Source organism: Argopecten irradians, chromosome 10, assembly GCF_041381155.1.
Source record: "Argopecten irradians isolate NY chromosome 10, Ai_NY, whole genome shotgun sequence".
NCBI lineage: Eukaryota > Metazoa > Mollusca > Bivalvia > Pectinida > Pectinidae > Argopecten > Argopecten irradians.
Window position 1 is genome coordinate 25,706,283 of NC_091143.1, and position 16,712 is coordinate 25,722,994.

A 16,712-nucleotide genomic window follows, 5' to 3' on the forward strand; every position below is an offset into this window, starting at 1 on the left:
GAATGGTGATGTTGCTATCGATATCATCGTCATCATCGTCGTCGTCAGAGTCGCTGTCAAAATCGATTTGTTTAGGTGGCGGACTGCGCTGCTGGACTCTTGAGCTGGTATTCTTCATATTCATCGGAACAATCTTGACCCCGTTGTCCGTCTGGTCGTCCAAGTTTATCTTTGATGTTCGGTGGTTCTGTGCGCGGATTCCGAACTATGCGTGATTTCTCGCTCCAGTTGGGCGGCTCGCTTTCTGTTGGTTTGATCTTGACCACTTTACTAGTCTTTTCCTTTTTCCTGCACCATCCACAACAGAATATCTTGGCATATATGAACCGGAACACGTCAGCCAAAGCATCACCAATATTGGCCAGACAAAGTAGCATGAGCGGTATACCGAGTACAGCATACGCTATACATACCAGTCTCCCCCAGAACGTCTTTGGCGCGATGTGTCCGTATCCTGCAAAGACAAAACAAATAAAAGTATTAAGTATAACGTACAATAACAATCACCTAAGTTGTTTAAGATGCTAATTACTTGTGGTAATCATAACCCGTCATCTCGGAACTCCATGAAGACCCAACAAAGAAGTTTTTAAGCACGTTGTATTGTTAAGCAGGGTGTTTAATTTACGTGGTCTTTTGAATGATGCAAAAGAATGGTTTTATATACTATTTTTGGTATAGTATATTTGTTTATTAACGAATTATATTTTGTGGCTTTGGATTGTATTTCAACAACTACATAATGCATTACGGAGAAAAACAAAATCCTGAAATACTAAATAATGAAAAAGGTGATCCGATATGTTCAATGCATGTTTTGGCCAAGACAATCATACCATTGCCGATAGTAAAAAGTAAGAAGTAGGACATACGAATTTATGTAAGATTGGTAGCATGGTTTATTACATGAACATCCAGGTTCATTTAAAGACGGACGCGAATGTATGTGGTGTGTTACGTGTGGAGTGTGTACGTTAGGCCATGGGCTAGGAGGGTCCCACATGCACCCCCCCCCCCCCCCAAACCTCCGAACCAATATTTTTCGTAACCCTTATGACCCACTGATCACAAATCAAAATGTTAACATTGCATAAGTTGGGATGAACTTCCGGTTATGACGTCATCAAGATGGCCGCCATCTCAAATTTCACTAAAAAATGAAAAATAGTCATAACATTGACATTGTTCAACCGAAGTAGACAAATGAGGTATCAAAATGACCACAATAGAACACTAAAAACATATCAGGACCAAATAACCAAATATATGTAGTGATTTTTACGCAGGAAGTGAAAAAATAGGATTTTAAGCTCAAAAATGGTAATTTTTTTAGTAAATTTTTCATATTTTGCTTGACGCAGCAAAAACGTTTTCCAACCGCAACCTATTATTTCTAATTAGTTTTTTGTCCACTTATAAATCAGTTTAAACAAAAACAAGAAAAAAACAATGTTAACATTGTATAAGTTCCGGTTATGACGTCATCAAGATGGCCGCCATCACGAATTTCACTAAAAAATGAAAAATATTCATAACATTGACATTTTTCAACTGAACTAGACAAATGAGGTATCAAAATGACCACAATAGAACAACAAGTACATATCAGGACCAAAACATCCAATATATGTAGAAATTTGTACGTAGGAAATGAAAAAATAAGATTTTAAACTCAAAAATGGTAATTTTTCAGCAAATTTTTCATATTTGTCTTCATGCAGCAAAAATGTTTCTCAACAACAAATCATTATTCGTAATCAGTTATTTGATCTTTTATCAATCAATAAATCAATGAAAACACCAAACAAAAATTAAAATAAAAAGAAATGCAAAAGATAATTATTGTTATACCCTCATTAGGTTTACAAAACATCACCAGGTGCGTATAATGGGCATATGCTATTTTTCGAACTCGAAACCGCTAACGCTGTCCAGAGTTTCAAAAATAATTATTACAGCACAATACCTACTGATAGAGTAACAAATGTAACCTAAGCCTGTGTTTCTGTTTATATCATTTTCCAGAACGTTTGTGTCTTTGAAAATAAGAACATTCATTGTTTATTTCCTATGCATAGCATAGGCAAAATGTTAGATGGTTTCTACAGTGTCACATATTTCTTTCACTGGTTCTTAATGATAACCATTATCATTGTACGTGCGTTCTCGCCTCACTGCTCCATTCACTGAAGAGACTCGGCATGTCTGGTAGCTGGTAGTCCAAATTATCAGAATAATCGAGATATCAGTATCAAATTCGTCGAAAGCCATAGCGTTGTCTTCAATGTCGATGAGCTGATGTGACAGTACATTACCAGTGTTGTTCTAGCCTGTCATCTTTCATAACCCATCCTTGGCCAGAGTTCATATCAGGAACAATAGGTTCAGAGATGTGGGATCTCCCTCAGATTCTAACATATCGTATACACTGTTCCAGACTTCTTCGGCATAATGGAGACTACACCAGATCCACATTATTCGAATGGTGGAATTGGTTCTCCTTAGCACATAGCTCCATAATTTGTTTGAAGTACCATTCATTAATCTAGTGGACCCTCGTGCGCCCATAAATGGCACAGGTGATATCATCGAGGTCATAAATGAGGCCATTAATGTTAAATGTTTTTCATTGGTCTGACTTTTCCCACTCCCTTGAAGGTGCTGGTTGTGTCACATCTGGCATATGCGTAAAGAGACCATTGAAGACTCTCCAGAAATAAAATTTTCTACAGTGCTTTTCAGACTTGGCAAATAGTGGAACTTCACTGCAGACCTCATTTATGACCTCAAAGAATCCACCTGTGCCATCTATGGTCACTGAAGGTTCACAAGAATGAGGAATTGTGCTTCATACGAAATAAGGAGAACCAGCTCAAACCTTCGCAGAATGTGGATCTGATAGTCTGGAACATTATATACGATATTTGAATCACTAGGTTGGAAACAGGAAGAGCTCCTACATCCCTGACACTGATGTTTCTTATGTTAACTCTGGCCATGGACGGTTGACAAGCTACAACCACGATGGCAACCCGGTAATGTAATGTCACATCAGCTCATCAGCTCATCGCTATCGAAGACAACGAACTAGTGAAAGAAATATGTGACACTGTTAAGTAACCATCTGACATTTCCTGATGTTATACACTGGAAATAACACTGGATGTGCTCATTCTAAAAGGCACAAAACGTTTCGGAAAGTGTCATGGTATTTACGGTATGACAGAATTACCTCAGTTTTCATTTGATACCATATAGCTATTAGTTGGCATTTTGCTGTAATAATTCAGTTTGAGACGCTACAAGTGTACAACATTTCGAACATGAAAGTGAATTATTTTGAAGTCCCACTTAGATATTCAGCCAACCTAAAATTCATTGTTAAGATTTATATCTTCAATATATTATATTCAGGAAATTCTAAGACACCAGGAAACAGTAGTCTCGGCGGTTTGGGAAAAATCCACTATCATATGACCTGTATACGCAAACGGTGATGCTTTGTAAACCAAATGGTGGTATAACAATAATTCTCTTTTGCATTTCTATATATTTTGTTGTTATTTTTACTGATTGACAAGAGATCAAATAACTGATTACGATCAATAATAATTGTTGGGAAACATTTTTGCTGCATGAAGACAAATATGAAAAATTTGCTGAAAAATTACCATTTTTGAGCTTAAAATCTTATTTTTTCATTTCCTACGTACAAATCGCTAGATATATTGGATGATTTGGTCCTGATATGTATTTGTTGTTCTATTGTGGTCATTTTGATACCTCATTTAATTCTACTTCAGTTGAAAAATGTCAATGTTAGGAATATTTTTCATTTTTTAGTGAAATTCGTGATGGCGGCCATCTTGATGACGTCATAACCGGAACTTATACAATGTTAACCTTGGGTTTTTTTCTTGTTTTTGTTTAAACTGATTTATAAGTGGACAAAAAACTAATTAGAAATAATAGTTTGCGGTTGGAAAACGTTTTTGTTGCGTCAAGCAAAATATGAAAAATTTACTAAAAAATTACCATTTTTGAGCTTAAAATCCTATTTTTTCACTTCCTGTGTAATAATCACTACATATATTTGGTTATTTGGTCCTGATATGTTTTTAGTGTTCTATTGTGGTCATTTTGATACCTCATTTGTCTACTTCGGTTGAAAAATGTCAATGTTATGACTATTTTTCATTTTTTAGTGAAATTTGAAATGGCGGCCATCTTGATGACGTCATAACCGAAAGTTCATCCCAACTTATGCAATGTTAACATTTTGATTTGTGATCAGTGGGTCATAAGGGTTAAGAAAAATATTGGTTCGGAGGTTTGGGGGGGGGTGCATGTGGGACCCTCCTAGCCCATGGCCTACGTGCTTCGGTAGACTGTAATATATTCGTGTAGAGTCTATATGTTATAGTAAAATACTTATTTTATATTGCTATCTCACTGAAGAGATCAAACAAACTCGCCCACCCGGTCATATTTTATACTGAAATTTGCCAAACCAGTCGTCCCACTCCCTTTATACTTAACACTAAACAGGAACAGAAACTACCATCTTATAGACTATGGTTTGTCTCGGCCAGGGGACAGAATCCAGAACCTTCCTCACAGAGGCAAAAGTTCAACTCGAGGTCAAATGTGAAGCGATATCAAGTGAGCTATATGTTAGAAGCATGCAGAAGAGGAAGAAAGTGGAAACTTATTTGTTGATATTTGCGCGATTAAAATAATTTGAAGAGGATGCAGTTTTTGTTTTTGCTACATAAACCATTGTGACATGTGATTTCATCAGTCAATGAATTTGACTGCTGGTATAATTAAGGGCTTGGGCTTAATTCCAAAAAGTATATAAAAAATCAATGAATCTAATGGCATGATAACAAAGTGACGTCATAAAGACTTAAATGCGCAGTAGCGATATTCTAAATCCATATTCCAAATGAAAGTCTATTGATAAACCAAGATTAAAAGAAGCTTAAAAAATAATCGAAATAATTTTTGTGAGTGTTGTAACAAAAGTCGATTTTCGTACCATTTAATAAGCTTAAAATACATATCAAAGCGGACCACTATAGTATATACATAATAACGTTGTGGATTAAGGTGGTAGGTTTATGTGGCAAATCCTGGTGATAAACCAATCAATAAGCTATCAACATAGGTAACAGTGTATCTACTATTGAACCTTACTGTAGATTATCGTCCATGTGTTATTCTACAAATATCACTGAAGCTTGAAACACTATGAATTATTGATTTCCGAATTTCAATACCACTGTCGTCACATACTGTTTTTCTAATTAGGAGCGTCCCTGGTATAAAACAGCCATGTTGGATTTTATATTATTTCTTCTGATACACCAGAAATTCCCACACGATCAAGATACAATACGTTATCCGGATAGAATAGATACTCGCATATCATGAATATAAGTTAATATTAATGTGAGAACGGATAAGTAATGATACACAGAACTGAGGATTAATATTATCATCTTAATATACTTCTACATTCCTATATATAAAACGCAGAGCAAACATTGTGTAGAATCTCTTTTTTTTCGTTATATCCATAACCATGAGACACAAAAAAATGTAGTTAATATCCCCTGATCATACATAATTTTGCTAAAACATAAATAACTAAGTAATACTTAAGGGGATAGAAACCAACTCCTTATTATATATTCTTCCCGTACATCAAACAATTGCTTTACATAAATGCATCATTCGATCAAACAATAAAATCAGTTTATTTGTTTAGCGCTATACGTATGTTACGTCATATTGAAAGTTCCCGGTGAAAACTTAGGAATATGCCAGATCATAGCAAAATAACTTCAAATTAACAAATAGTGTTATTACGTAGTTGTTCATTAATATAAGTTATATAATAAAATTTCTATGTGTGCATTGGAATTGGTTTTTAAAATACAAATAAAAGCAATTTACATGCCCGCAAATCAACTCATCAATTTTTATCAAAATGATAAACTAAATGAAAATTTTCACGTTGATGCGACTGTCTAACCGAAAGAGATATTATTGTACGTGTGGGCAACATCTCTGTATCTATTTCAATATTACGTTAACTCTTAGACTCTGCAACAAGGAAACCTGAAAGCAGTACAGAAGTTTTTTTTTTCTAATCATTTTCCTGATCAAAGCTTGTTTGCAATAGAACCCTTATTGAATCCTTATTGATCAGTCAGGCATTATTAATAATGTGGGATTTGTCACAAAGGTGAATTCGATTTCATCTATGTTGATATCACAAGCCTATAATTAACACAACCGACGTTTGTTGATCAATGTAAATATTTCTTCAGTTCCATTGACCTTTATATTCTTCAGGCAATTAAAGAAGAAGTATGATCAAATTGATAATAAAAAAGAGGTTGGAATATTTGACAAATGAATCGAATATCCTAATATGTGGACATGGTTTAGTATTGCTTTCTTTCTTGATTATCATTACAACAGTTCTAAAGAGACTGTATTTATTGCTTTTCCTCCAGCTAATAGATACTGTACTGTGCTGCTTCAGATTCAATAAAATTTTATTTTAATTAAAATAAGTTGAAATCGGATTGAAGAGCAATCAAAGCTCCAATGTATGTTATCTCCAACTGTACTATTAATTTGTATTGTACTGATAATTTTTTTATTGTACTATTAATTAAAGAAAACACGATTCTGGAATTAAGACACTAATATTTCGCTAAATTCAAATTAAAATATCATGTATTCTACGACACAAAAGGGATACAAAACTATACTACTACAAACTATAAAGTATGCATAAATATAAACACAAAACCTTCAAAAATAAAGTGAAAAACTTAAGAGCTTGCTTTGTTCATACATTTAAAATGTAATACTAACCTTTATTTCTTCTGTATATTAAGTGATCTGTCGATACGATCAGTTCTATAAAGTAACATATTATCCCCACAATGTTCTCTGAACGATAAAAAGTTACTAAATGTCAATGTAGCAAACGGTACTAAGTTATTTAAAAGATTTTATTTACAGTCGCCATCAGTTTGTAAACTATTTTCTAAAGACAGCAATTAAATCATAATAAAACCAATCTATTTGTTAACCATCTGGATGGAAATTCATTTCTTACAGTATGCAAGTATTATACATTAGTCTTAAACGCATTTTGAAAGAGCAAATGTACCTAATACAATACACAAAAGGTATAGTTTGACATGTCAGTGAAAAGAATGCGTTTCTGTGACCATTAACAGACTGAATGAGAAAGCCTGTGTAATGGAAGTGATGCAATATCAATAGGTCTCTGGTACACTGGTATCGATTCCTGTAAATTAACACTGCTGGGGACATTGTCAATTTCATGTTGTTTGCTATCGCCTAATGTGAACTACACAATAAACGCAATTAATTTATATTTAAATGAAGTAAGCTATATAAAACCTTTTCGATTCACGGTCATATAACACCGACAAACGAATGTACTTATGAACATAGTGACGCACATTTTAAATCCATGGTAACTGGTGTTTTCGTTTGATACTGCATTTTGCATGCACTAGTTATTATAAGCGTATTTATTTTCGGACACGCACACTTTTAACGGAATTTAAGTACTGAAGTATGATGGTAAATTGGCGCACAAGTCAGAGTGAAGTGTGTACAATTGTACTATTTTTTCGATATCGATATCTATATTAATTCATTGCTTACATTCTCAGCTTTTTCAAGTTCAACTGTTGATAGAGAAGTAATCGTGAGGGAAGAGCATGTATATCATCAGTAAAAAGACAAGTCTCGTGTCATTCAATAGTATAAGTAGCATGATACTAGTTATGTCAAACAATGTGATACTAATTCGATAGTGGTATACCATAATCTAATATTTTTTCTGAATGTTGATTTGATACCATAATATATATGTATAATGCTTCCCTAGAGAAAAACCAACTATCGCTTGTATGCTGATTGCCGTCCAATTAGCGAGAAGGTAACTTATCTTCAATTGGTTACACTTACTGAGACATAAGAAGAACTTATATCAACTAAGAAACCTATGAAGTACTTGTATCAACTAGAAAGCAAAATCAAATAGAAAACAAACATGCTTCTTTTAATATTCGCCCCTATTCAGAAATTGTATAGACATTTTTTCCTGCATGCAAAGAAATTCGTTGTATCGCAAAATATATTGTGTTGGCTATTTATATAATTCTGTAGACGAAAACCAAATGTTAATACGAAATACAGGACATGTTCACAGCGGAAATGTTCTGATAAATTCTCTTCGCAACAATTGATAAAAATGAAATATGGAGCTGAATAAAAATGATGCCGTTAGATCAGTTAATTCTTACATAATACAGCTACATAGAGCGGTGGCCTTTCATAATATGCGGTTAGTCATGGCGGGTATTTAGTAGACAAAATGTTTACAAAGGTTAACAGTGGAACACGACATCGTCTTTAGTGAGTTGTGCTTTTGTGTGACAAATGTTTAAAAAGATCATATCTTGCAGTAACTACACATGCAATACACACTTCGACCATTCATTGTAAGGCAGTAACCGAAATCTCACACCTCTTATTAAAATGAGTGAAGAAAAATGGAGAAAATATTTTACAGAAAGTTGGCAAATATGGAAGTAGGGAAGCATTGTTGAATTTTATGAATTACATTCCATCAAGAGTCTGCAAGCGATTTGACTCACCGATGGTTGAGATGACAGTGACAGAAAAGAAGAAGGCTCCCGACCAAGACCATTTGTACTTTGGTCCGTCAACTTCTCCGTACGCGGAACAGTTCCCGCCGTCGTAGCCAATGTTTATACTGTTGTCACGATATATGGAGAGAATCCCCTGCAATTGGAACTTGAGGGTAGATTTGTCAGGGTTCCCTTCGTAGTCCTCAATTAGTTGTTGAATCTTTGACAGCGAGTCATTCTCCATATACATGTATTCCTTGTATGTGTCATAACATATTTGTTCTTCGTTGGCCTTTTCAAGATGTTCGAAAATGAATCCACCCGCCGCACAGTACAGAGCTACTAACCCACAGAGACCAATGTGGGAAAACATGATTTTCATGATGGTGCGGCACCATCCTCCCTTTTCTTGTTTACCCATTTTGGTAAAATTCACAAAGTCAAAATGATGTTTGTATAAAAGATCTAATCTTGGCAAGATTAAACAGCGACTAAATTCTAGTTCCCGGAGAAGCACTACATCCTGTTAACTGCGGTTGTTGGAGACCGTGATGCCTGCCGCACCGCCACTCGATACACCTGTCTGTCACCTGCGCGTGTTGTTCCCGCCACGACCCTATCTACGTCTGCTGCGCCTCTCTCGTCAGCGATTCGGTTGACATGGGACACACTAGAAAACATTGATCGGCACTGGTAGTTCTACACAGGTTTGATAAATTATTAAATGATACATTGGAAAACATCTCAAAATTACTATTGATTTCAGTATATCTACCCAGAACAAAACCATATTTTATCATAATACGTTTGGTCTCTGAAGCATTCATCAGGACGACGCGCCTAGGGATGTCATAGATATTTCAGCAACCATTACGGTGGTATCAGGTAATGCTAGCATACCTATGGTAACCAGTTCGTAGGGATCAATAATGGAAACGATCCGAATATGACGGCAAGACTCCATTGTCTCGCTGCTGCGGTCCAGTGAATAAGGTAATGTTTTGATGACGACTACAACGAATGCCCTCACCTAATTAACCAGTTATATACAGGTATTGTTAACATATCCTATATTGACTTCATCCCCCTGCTGACAAACATACAATATGCATACACTTGATAAAAACTGATTATGAATATCATATATTGATGGACAAATAAACGGTTTCTGTTGCATTACATCTATTTAGTTTTGAGCATGATATACTTACCTAAATCCATTTCCGTTATCCCTCTCAACATAAATTTAAAACACTATTCTTGAACGTGGTAAGTTGTACTGGTATTTCCATAGGGAAACAATTATTTACATGTGTTTAGTTTGGGAACGTTCTCTACAGAACAGAATTATATAAGTTTGATTTTTAATGTTTTATTAACAGCCACGACTAATGAAGGACGGGTTTAGGTGGTGAAGGAAAGCCGGAGTACCCGGAGAAAAACCACCGACCTACGGTCAGTGCCTGGAAATTGCTCCAAGTGGGATTCAAACTCGCAACTCAGAGGTGGAGGGCTTAGAAAAGCTTTACTATTTTTTTCTTTCTTTTTGAATTTTTGTTTGTTTTTATTTGTTGGCAAATTGTTAAGAGATGAGTGCAATGTTATTGTATATGCAGGAACTGCCTCATGGTATAACAATATCATTTTAATGACACACCCTTGACCCGCTAAGAAAGTCGTTTCTCTGATGATCCTTGTCCCCACCTCTCTGTTGCTGTCCCTGTTATATCATATATCGCCTGCAATTTTACGTAATAACCAAAGTTTGCTCTCCTTTCTTTTCTGTTCTATTCCTCGAGTTGTTTCTTAGTTTATTTGTACTATGCATGGCAACTTTTACACCTTTTCTCTTCATTTCGGGTCCAGATGCAAAACCTAAATTTACAGACAGAAGCAGAAGACTTCCTTGATGTAATAATTAGTGCAACCGAATTTGTTATAGCGTGCGATTTCATTTCGTAAATAAATCGCAAATAATCGCGAAAATGATTCAAGCATATGTACAATTGAGTCATATGAATCTAAATCAAGACATGCAATTGGTTCAAATGAGTCACTATGTCAGAAATCGCTAAGTTACCGCAGATATTTTGTTGACAAGTACAACAGTTTACAATTCTATACAGACGCCATGTCGTCTACAATTATACTCTATGGTTTCAATATGATGGTATTGGTTGTAGTTAAACCTACATCATATACAATAAACCACACAGACATTTGATTGAAAGTACTCAAAGGACGGGATATCGATATTGTTTTTATATAAAGCACTGAGTTAATAAAAGCAAAAACAAAATGGACGAACATTGATTGTGGAGACAATGAGATATCTATTATTGATTTTTTTTTTCATATCAAACTTGTTTTACCTATTCTTTTGTTCTTCATAGGTACAATCCTAGCCATCGGCCTACAGACTAATGACAGCAAGTACTTACAGTGGTTAGGGCACGTAAAGCCACACATGGAACATCAAAAGGACCGACACAAAAGGGGAGGAAACAGCAGCAATGTACACAAACACCATATAAAGATACCTCTACATTTAACTATATAGCAGATGACATGCACATTTAATATGCATAAAAATCAAATATTAAATACACATTTGTGTGAGAAAATATGATAATACGATTGGTATTTATTTCAAATAATTTTATATGATATGCTTTAGCATTTTCCCCAACAAATTTTTACCCCTCTCCGTTAGAAACCAATAACTTTCTAGTAAAACAGTGAACCTGTGGTGCATTTTGTCTCTTTAAACCCCGGATAGAAATACGTTGTACTAGGTATGTTTCCGGGAAGGTGTAAATCTAATTGATAACACAGCACGCGCTATACTTCAGTAACACTTGTTTTCCTCCCTTGTTTCAACCCTTATTTATTTATCAGCAAATCAGATCAATGAATTTCCGGTCACGTGACCCGATCTGATTACAACTAGTCAGTATCTTCCTTTTCTTCCGGTAAACGAATTATTTTAGTTACTTTTCGCCGGAAAAAATGATCGAACCCATCCGGATTTAATCGACTTTTGGATTAATTCAGATCATATTCATCTAAGCTATATATAGAATATTAGTGCATTGAATATGATCGTTGTCAATATATTATGTGAAGGTTTGGTGGCAAATTACCTAACATCGACATTTTCCGTTAGTTAAGTACCATCCAATAAATTTTTGAAAAAGTTGACATTTTTCTTGATAACGATAATCAACTGACCTAATCAATTTTGACCACACATTTAACCATTTTAGGTTTTAAAGCTTACTTAGAGTGAAACATATATTTTTATGATGTTGTCAAAGATAAAAGATGTCGATCTGGTTACGACTATTCAATCGGGGATTTTAGATGGTCGAAATTCGTAAATTTTAACCAAGGGAACTAAACAAACATTCGCGAGATTTTCTTTTGAAATTCTTACTAGAACTTCGTGTAGGATAAATTAATAATACATATTTCGGAAACGTATCGTGTTTGATATCACCGATCTTTTCATTGTCGCAAATTTATATATTTCTTTGTTTTCCTGTTTACTTAAGGTTTTTTTCGCTACATGTATTTCTTTGATTTCTTTGTAGACAGAGAAAAAACTAACTTACTCTTTATTATGCATTTTCATTGCTTTGTTTTACATGTAATTCTATGTCATTGTAATGAAGCAGAACGAAAGTGAAAACCATGACTCGTGACGAGTGGAAGACTAGAGTACGACTTGAATTATTCATATAAACACAGAAATATGTCCTTGGTACTGATGTGATCCATGTTTCCCTGGGTAGTATTCCAGACTGGTATAATCACCACTAAAGAATGTTCTAAGTGTGTAGTGGTTTTGTCTGAGCTGCAATCTCTTTTATATAAGATCATTCATCTAAAATGTTTTAGTGAATTCTATAGAGGAAAATTATCCAAAAAATCTGTCATGAGTTTCTCTTTATATTAGATTTATCATTCGAGTCTAGATTTTGACATTTTTGCGAGAACTTTGGCGAGTAAAAAATGAAAAATTCGAAAGGAGCATTCTAAATCGAATATGATGGACCGAATGACATATTCTTTTTATCATACGATAAATATTTGCCCTTGTTTCTTCCCGTTTAAATTTTGCGCCCAGATGATCAATCAGTCGATCGGTTTTAATTCTGTCCATATCACTATAAAGAAAAACGCTAGGTTTTATATACTGTAATTTTAGTGTTTGATTTAGGAGATTTGAAAGATACATTCATCGATTATCATGTTAAAACTGGCACGAGACTCAATGCATAAAACATCTCAATTGAAATGAACACTCATAAACTATTCTATACGTCAAGTCTGACGCTGATTGTGTTGGTAATAGGTCGGAGTCTGTTCATAAAGAACAATAATTAGAAATTCTATTCAGTAAAATAAAAACGTGCTCACTGTTAGAATTAGTGACAATGTTACAGTAAATGAATGAAATACGATCTGATGATGTTTTCATCACGATGACGTAATGTGATAAAAAAACAACAACAAAACAAAAGCCCAGTTATGGATTCAGTTGCTTTCTCACATAAGATAAGCTGACAATGATGATCATACAAATACAGGGTTAAGAAAAGTGAATATTATGACATTTGTAATTATACACAATAAAATTGTAATACGATTAGCCACATTTTCACAATATTTCACGTATTTGTTATATTGTCGAATAAGTTTTTACGGCACTGCACGACACTGTCACCATTTTTGAGATTATGAAACGTTATTTATCAAACAAGCTAATGGCTGCGCGGAATGCTGTAATATTTCCCTCACTTTGTTAAAAATGCATACATAAGCATTACAACTCGACAATTATGAAAAAAGTAACTTTGTAACAACAAAAATCTTTTGTTGGTGTTAAGAACTGTTGGAAATTCATCATAATAATGCATACTTGTAGACAAAAACACACATATATAAGAACAGTGTTAATATGATTTCATGCATTTACCGAGTTTTGTTTACATTTTTGCCTATGTTAGTTTGGCTTTCTGACACATTTGCCGAACACACAAGCAGTGTTGAACGGAAATTATGGCTGGAAGAAAAAACTTCATACAACACGAACTATGCCAATCTCGAGCAAATTCTTTACCATATCAAAGAAACACATTTTTCGATAACAAATAATGTAAATACCTTGCAATTAATACACGCCCGCACCCACAATTACGTGTCTGCCGTCGGCATGCTTTTTACTTTCACTTTCATCTTACCATCTTTCCGTTTTTGTCAATACAAATTATAAGTCACGACGGAGCAATATGTTTATTTGTCGTGTAACATTTATTCATATTAAACTTTTGTTTGGCCCAACGGATTTTAATGGTGAGGAATATTGTAACATGACAATTGATTTATAAGTATATGCTTCTCGTGCATATATTAAGTAAACAATCACATGCATTCAGGACAAAAGCTAATCGTCAAAATGACAGGTGCCACAGGTTACGATTGTGTGTTGAAAATGTATGGAGCGTTATATTCGTGTTTTGCAAAATATCAACCCTATAAATATATCAATGTTGTCATCGTTATTCGTTTAGCGAATAGGATTATTGTTATTTGTTATATTTTTTTCACGCAATTTACCCTAAATGGCCTTATACGAACTATTCTTATGGAAACAAAATGTCTACCTCGTAAAGGTTGACAGATATTCGGCTCAAGATTAAGTATGCGATTTTAGTATATGGTGTTATCATTAATTTGTTTAAGTAAATACACATAAATTGATGACATGAAAGAATAATTATTGACATTTTAGACCAAAGCATAGAGTGGTGTCTTACAATTTCCTACATTTTTGGAATTTGATTTTGATTAAGTTTAGAATTAAGTTGGAGTATATAATCATATTTTGACAACAACATTGTGTCTTTACTTGATTATAGAGATATGGTGTGCTAAAAGTTTCATGTATTCTGCGTATACCCATATATACATGTAACTGACATAGTCAAGTCCAATAGCCCTAATTCAGACAGTTAAAACTCTCGCAAAATTACGCGAACATATGTATTGCGCGAAAATAGAGTGGTTTCCAGTAGATGAATATCGTAAGGTTCTTTGGATCTCCACATCGTATACCAGACGGCAGAAAGAGAAACTGTTGGATCAGTAGAAATATTCACCCGTCAGTTCAGTAGTTCCGACTGGTCCCGGTGTGTCTCTAATATAACATGTAACACTATCGCCCAACCAAAATGCGATCAGGCGTCTGTTCATATGACGTGATTCAGTAAGAGAATCGTGTACTTCTGATTTCAACTTTGATTCACTGTTAAATTGTAAACATCTTTCACACCTTTATTTATGAGCAAACGCTTCCCTAGATTTCTGCTAGACGATCTGATAAATTCATACGCTTAGTATGACAAGAGCCTAATCTATTAACACTACATACACAGAATACATACATTGCAAATCTTCGCCCTCCCCAATATACAACGCATAATATATATTATTTAAGGATTAAAGTCTCTTTCTGGTGGTTCTATCGAAGGATAAAGTTGAGTAGGGTATCGATATTTGGAATGGACCGCGAAGCGGTCCATGAAACAAATATCGATACCCTACTCAATTTTATCCTTCGATAGAACCACCAGAAAGAGACTTTAATCCTTATATTTACAGTCTTAACTATTATTTTCATAGCTCAAAATTTACCCTTATTAGTGTTAGTAGCATTTATAAGACTAAAATTGAATTATATCGTTTGGTTCCGACAGGCATTTGGAACAGCCACTCGAAGTGGCGGAAATTCCCGCCAATTTATCAATGAACATACAAATAAAATGAGTTCCGTCTGATGAAGCATATATCTGGGGTTTTCCCGGTATGAAACTATAAATCGTTTTATTTACCTGTTGTTAAAAACACCATGATGCAAAGCAGTTTGGTTTTAATCTTTTGCTTCGTATGATTACACACGCTTACACAATTTATAACGTGGCAGGATATTTAACGTAGTTGTGACGCGGCGTCCGATTCAAACCGCCTGTGTCAAGGAGGTGTGACAAACAGAGAGTTTCTTCAATTTTGTGATCACTTGAGTTCTACTTAATCAGTTCACGTTTGAAATTTCTTGAAAATACGGATGTTTACATAGTTCCATGTCATTATTTCCGGATTTTGGAGATTCAAATGTATCGGACGTCGTTTCGAGGAACATGTACAAACACAGGTAGGCCCACTACTGTAAACGTTTACCGCTCTCAAAATGTTAGCTTATATTTATATTGTTGTTTCAAACACTTCAATAAATATTAGAGATATCTATTACAAGTATTGTAAAGCTACAATTGTAGGATTCCGTTTCATTGATATTTCGAAACACCCAAACGTACATTGTAAGGCCTACTCTCGCCGATTCACAGTAGATAACGTACAGGACTTGTCTGTCCCCGAGATGAACAAAAATGCATTGTCGTGCTAGGTCGTTTTGGTTAAACTTATCCAACTCAAAGACTGATGATGTCCTTACATATCTTATCCATTCGCGTACAACCAAAGATGTTAAAAATACAAATAGGATGTAGATCTAGGCTACATGTTGTAGCGAACAACCCAGACTCGCCGACACACAACATGTAAACATTGCGACGTCATCGGAATGTGCAAAACTGTACATTGTACAACATTGTTTATTTATCATACGCACGGAAGCATTGCTCAAAGAGGTACGGTAGTAACATAAACAATGTAACTTTTCTACATTTGTATTTACACACGTACATGTATATTTGTTCAAACCTATTTTGATACATGTAAGCTTACATGTTCATCGAACGTACGTTCGGTACTGAAAACACCAAAAGTTTCTGATTTGGACCACCATAAATTCATCCGCGCGGCTCCAAATTGCACGTGACATACTCAATCTATCGAGAAATAAAGTTGAGTAGCCTTTGGATGAAATCAACGGAAATATACTATCAATTCACCACTGACTGTAAATATTAACGT

General features: G+C 34.7%; 2 protein-coding genes across 3 annotated transcripts in view; both read right to left on the reverse strand.

The window, feature by feature from the left end:
• Positions 1–71: 71 nt before the first annotated feature.
• On the reverse strand, positions 72–9,135 carry LOC138332628 (potassium channel subfamily K member 4-like). Its single transcript, XM_069280629.1, has 2 exons — positions 8,721–9,135; positions 72–454 (listed from the first exon to the last, which is right to left on the reverse strand). The coding sequence occupies exons 1-2, from the start codon at positions 9,133–9,135 to the stop codon at positions 72–74; spliced, it is 798 nt and encodes a 265-aa protein (XP_069136730.1).
• Positions 325–16,712, reverse strand: part of LOC138333491 (potassium channel subfamily K member 18-like) — a 50,930-nt gene continuing 34,542 nt past the window's right edge. For both annotated transcript variants that reach the window (XM_069281908.1, XM_069281907.1), the window contains exon 4: positions 325–454. The gene's annotated coding sequence lies outside the window, so the exon portion shown is untranslated. The remainder of the gene's footprint in view (positions 455–16,712) is intronic.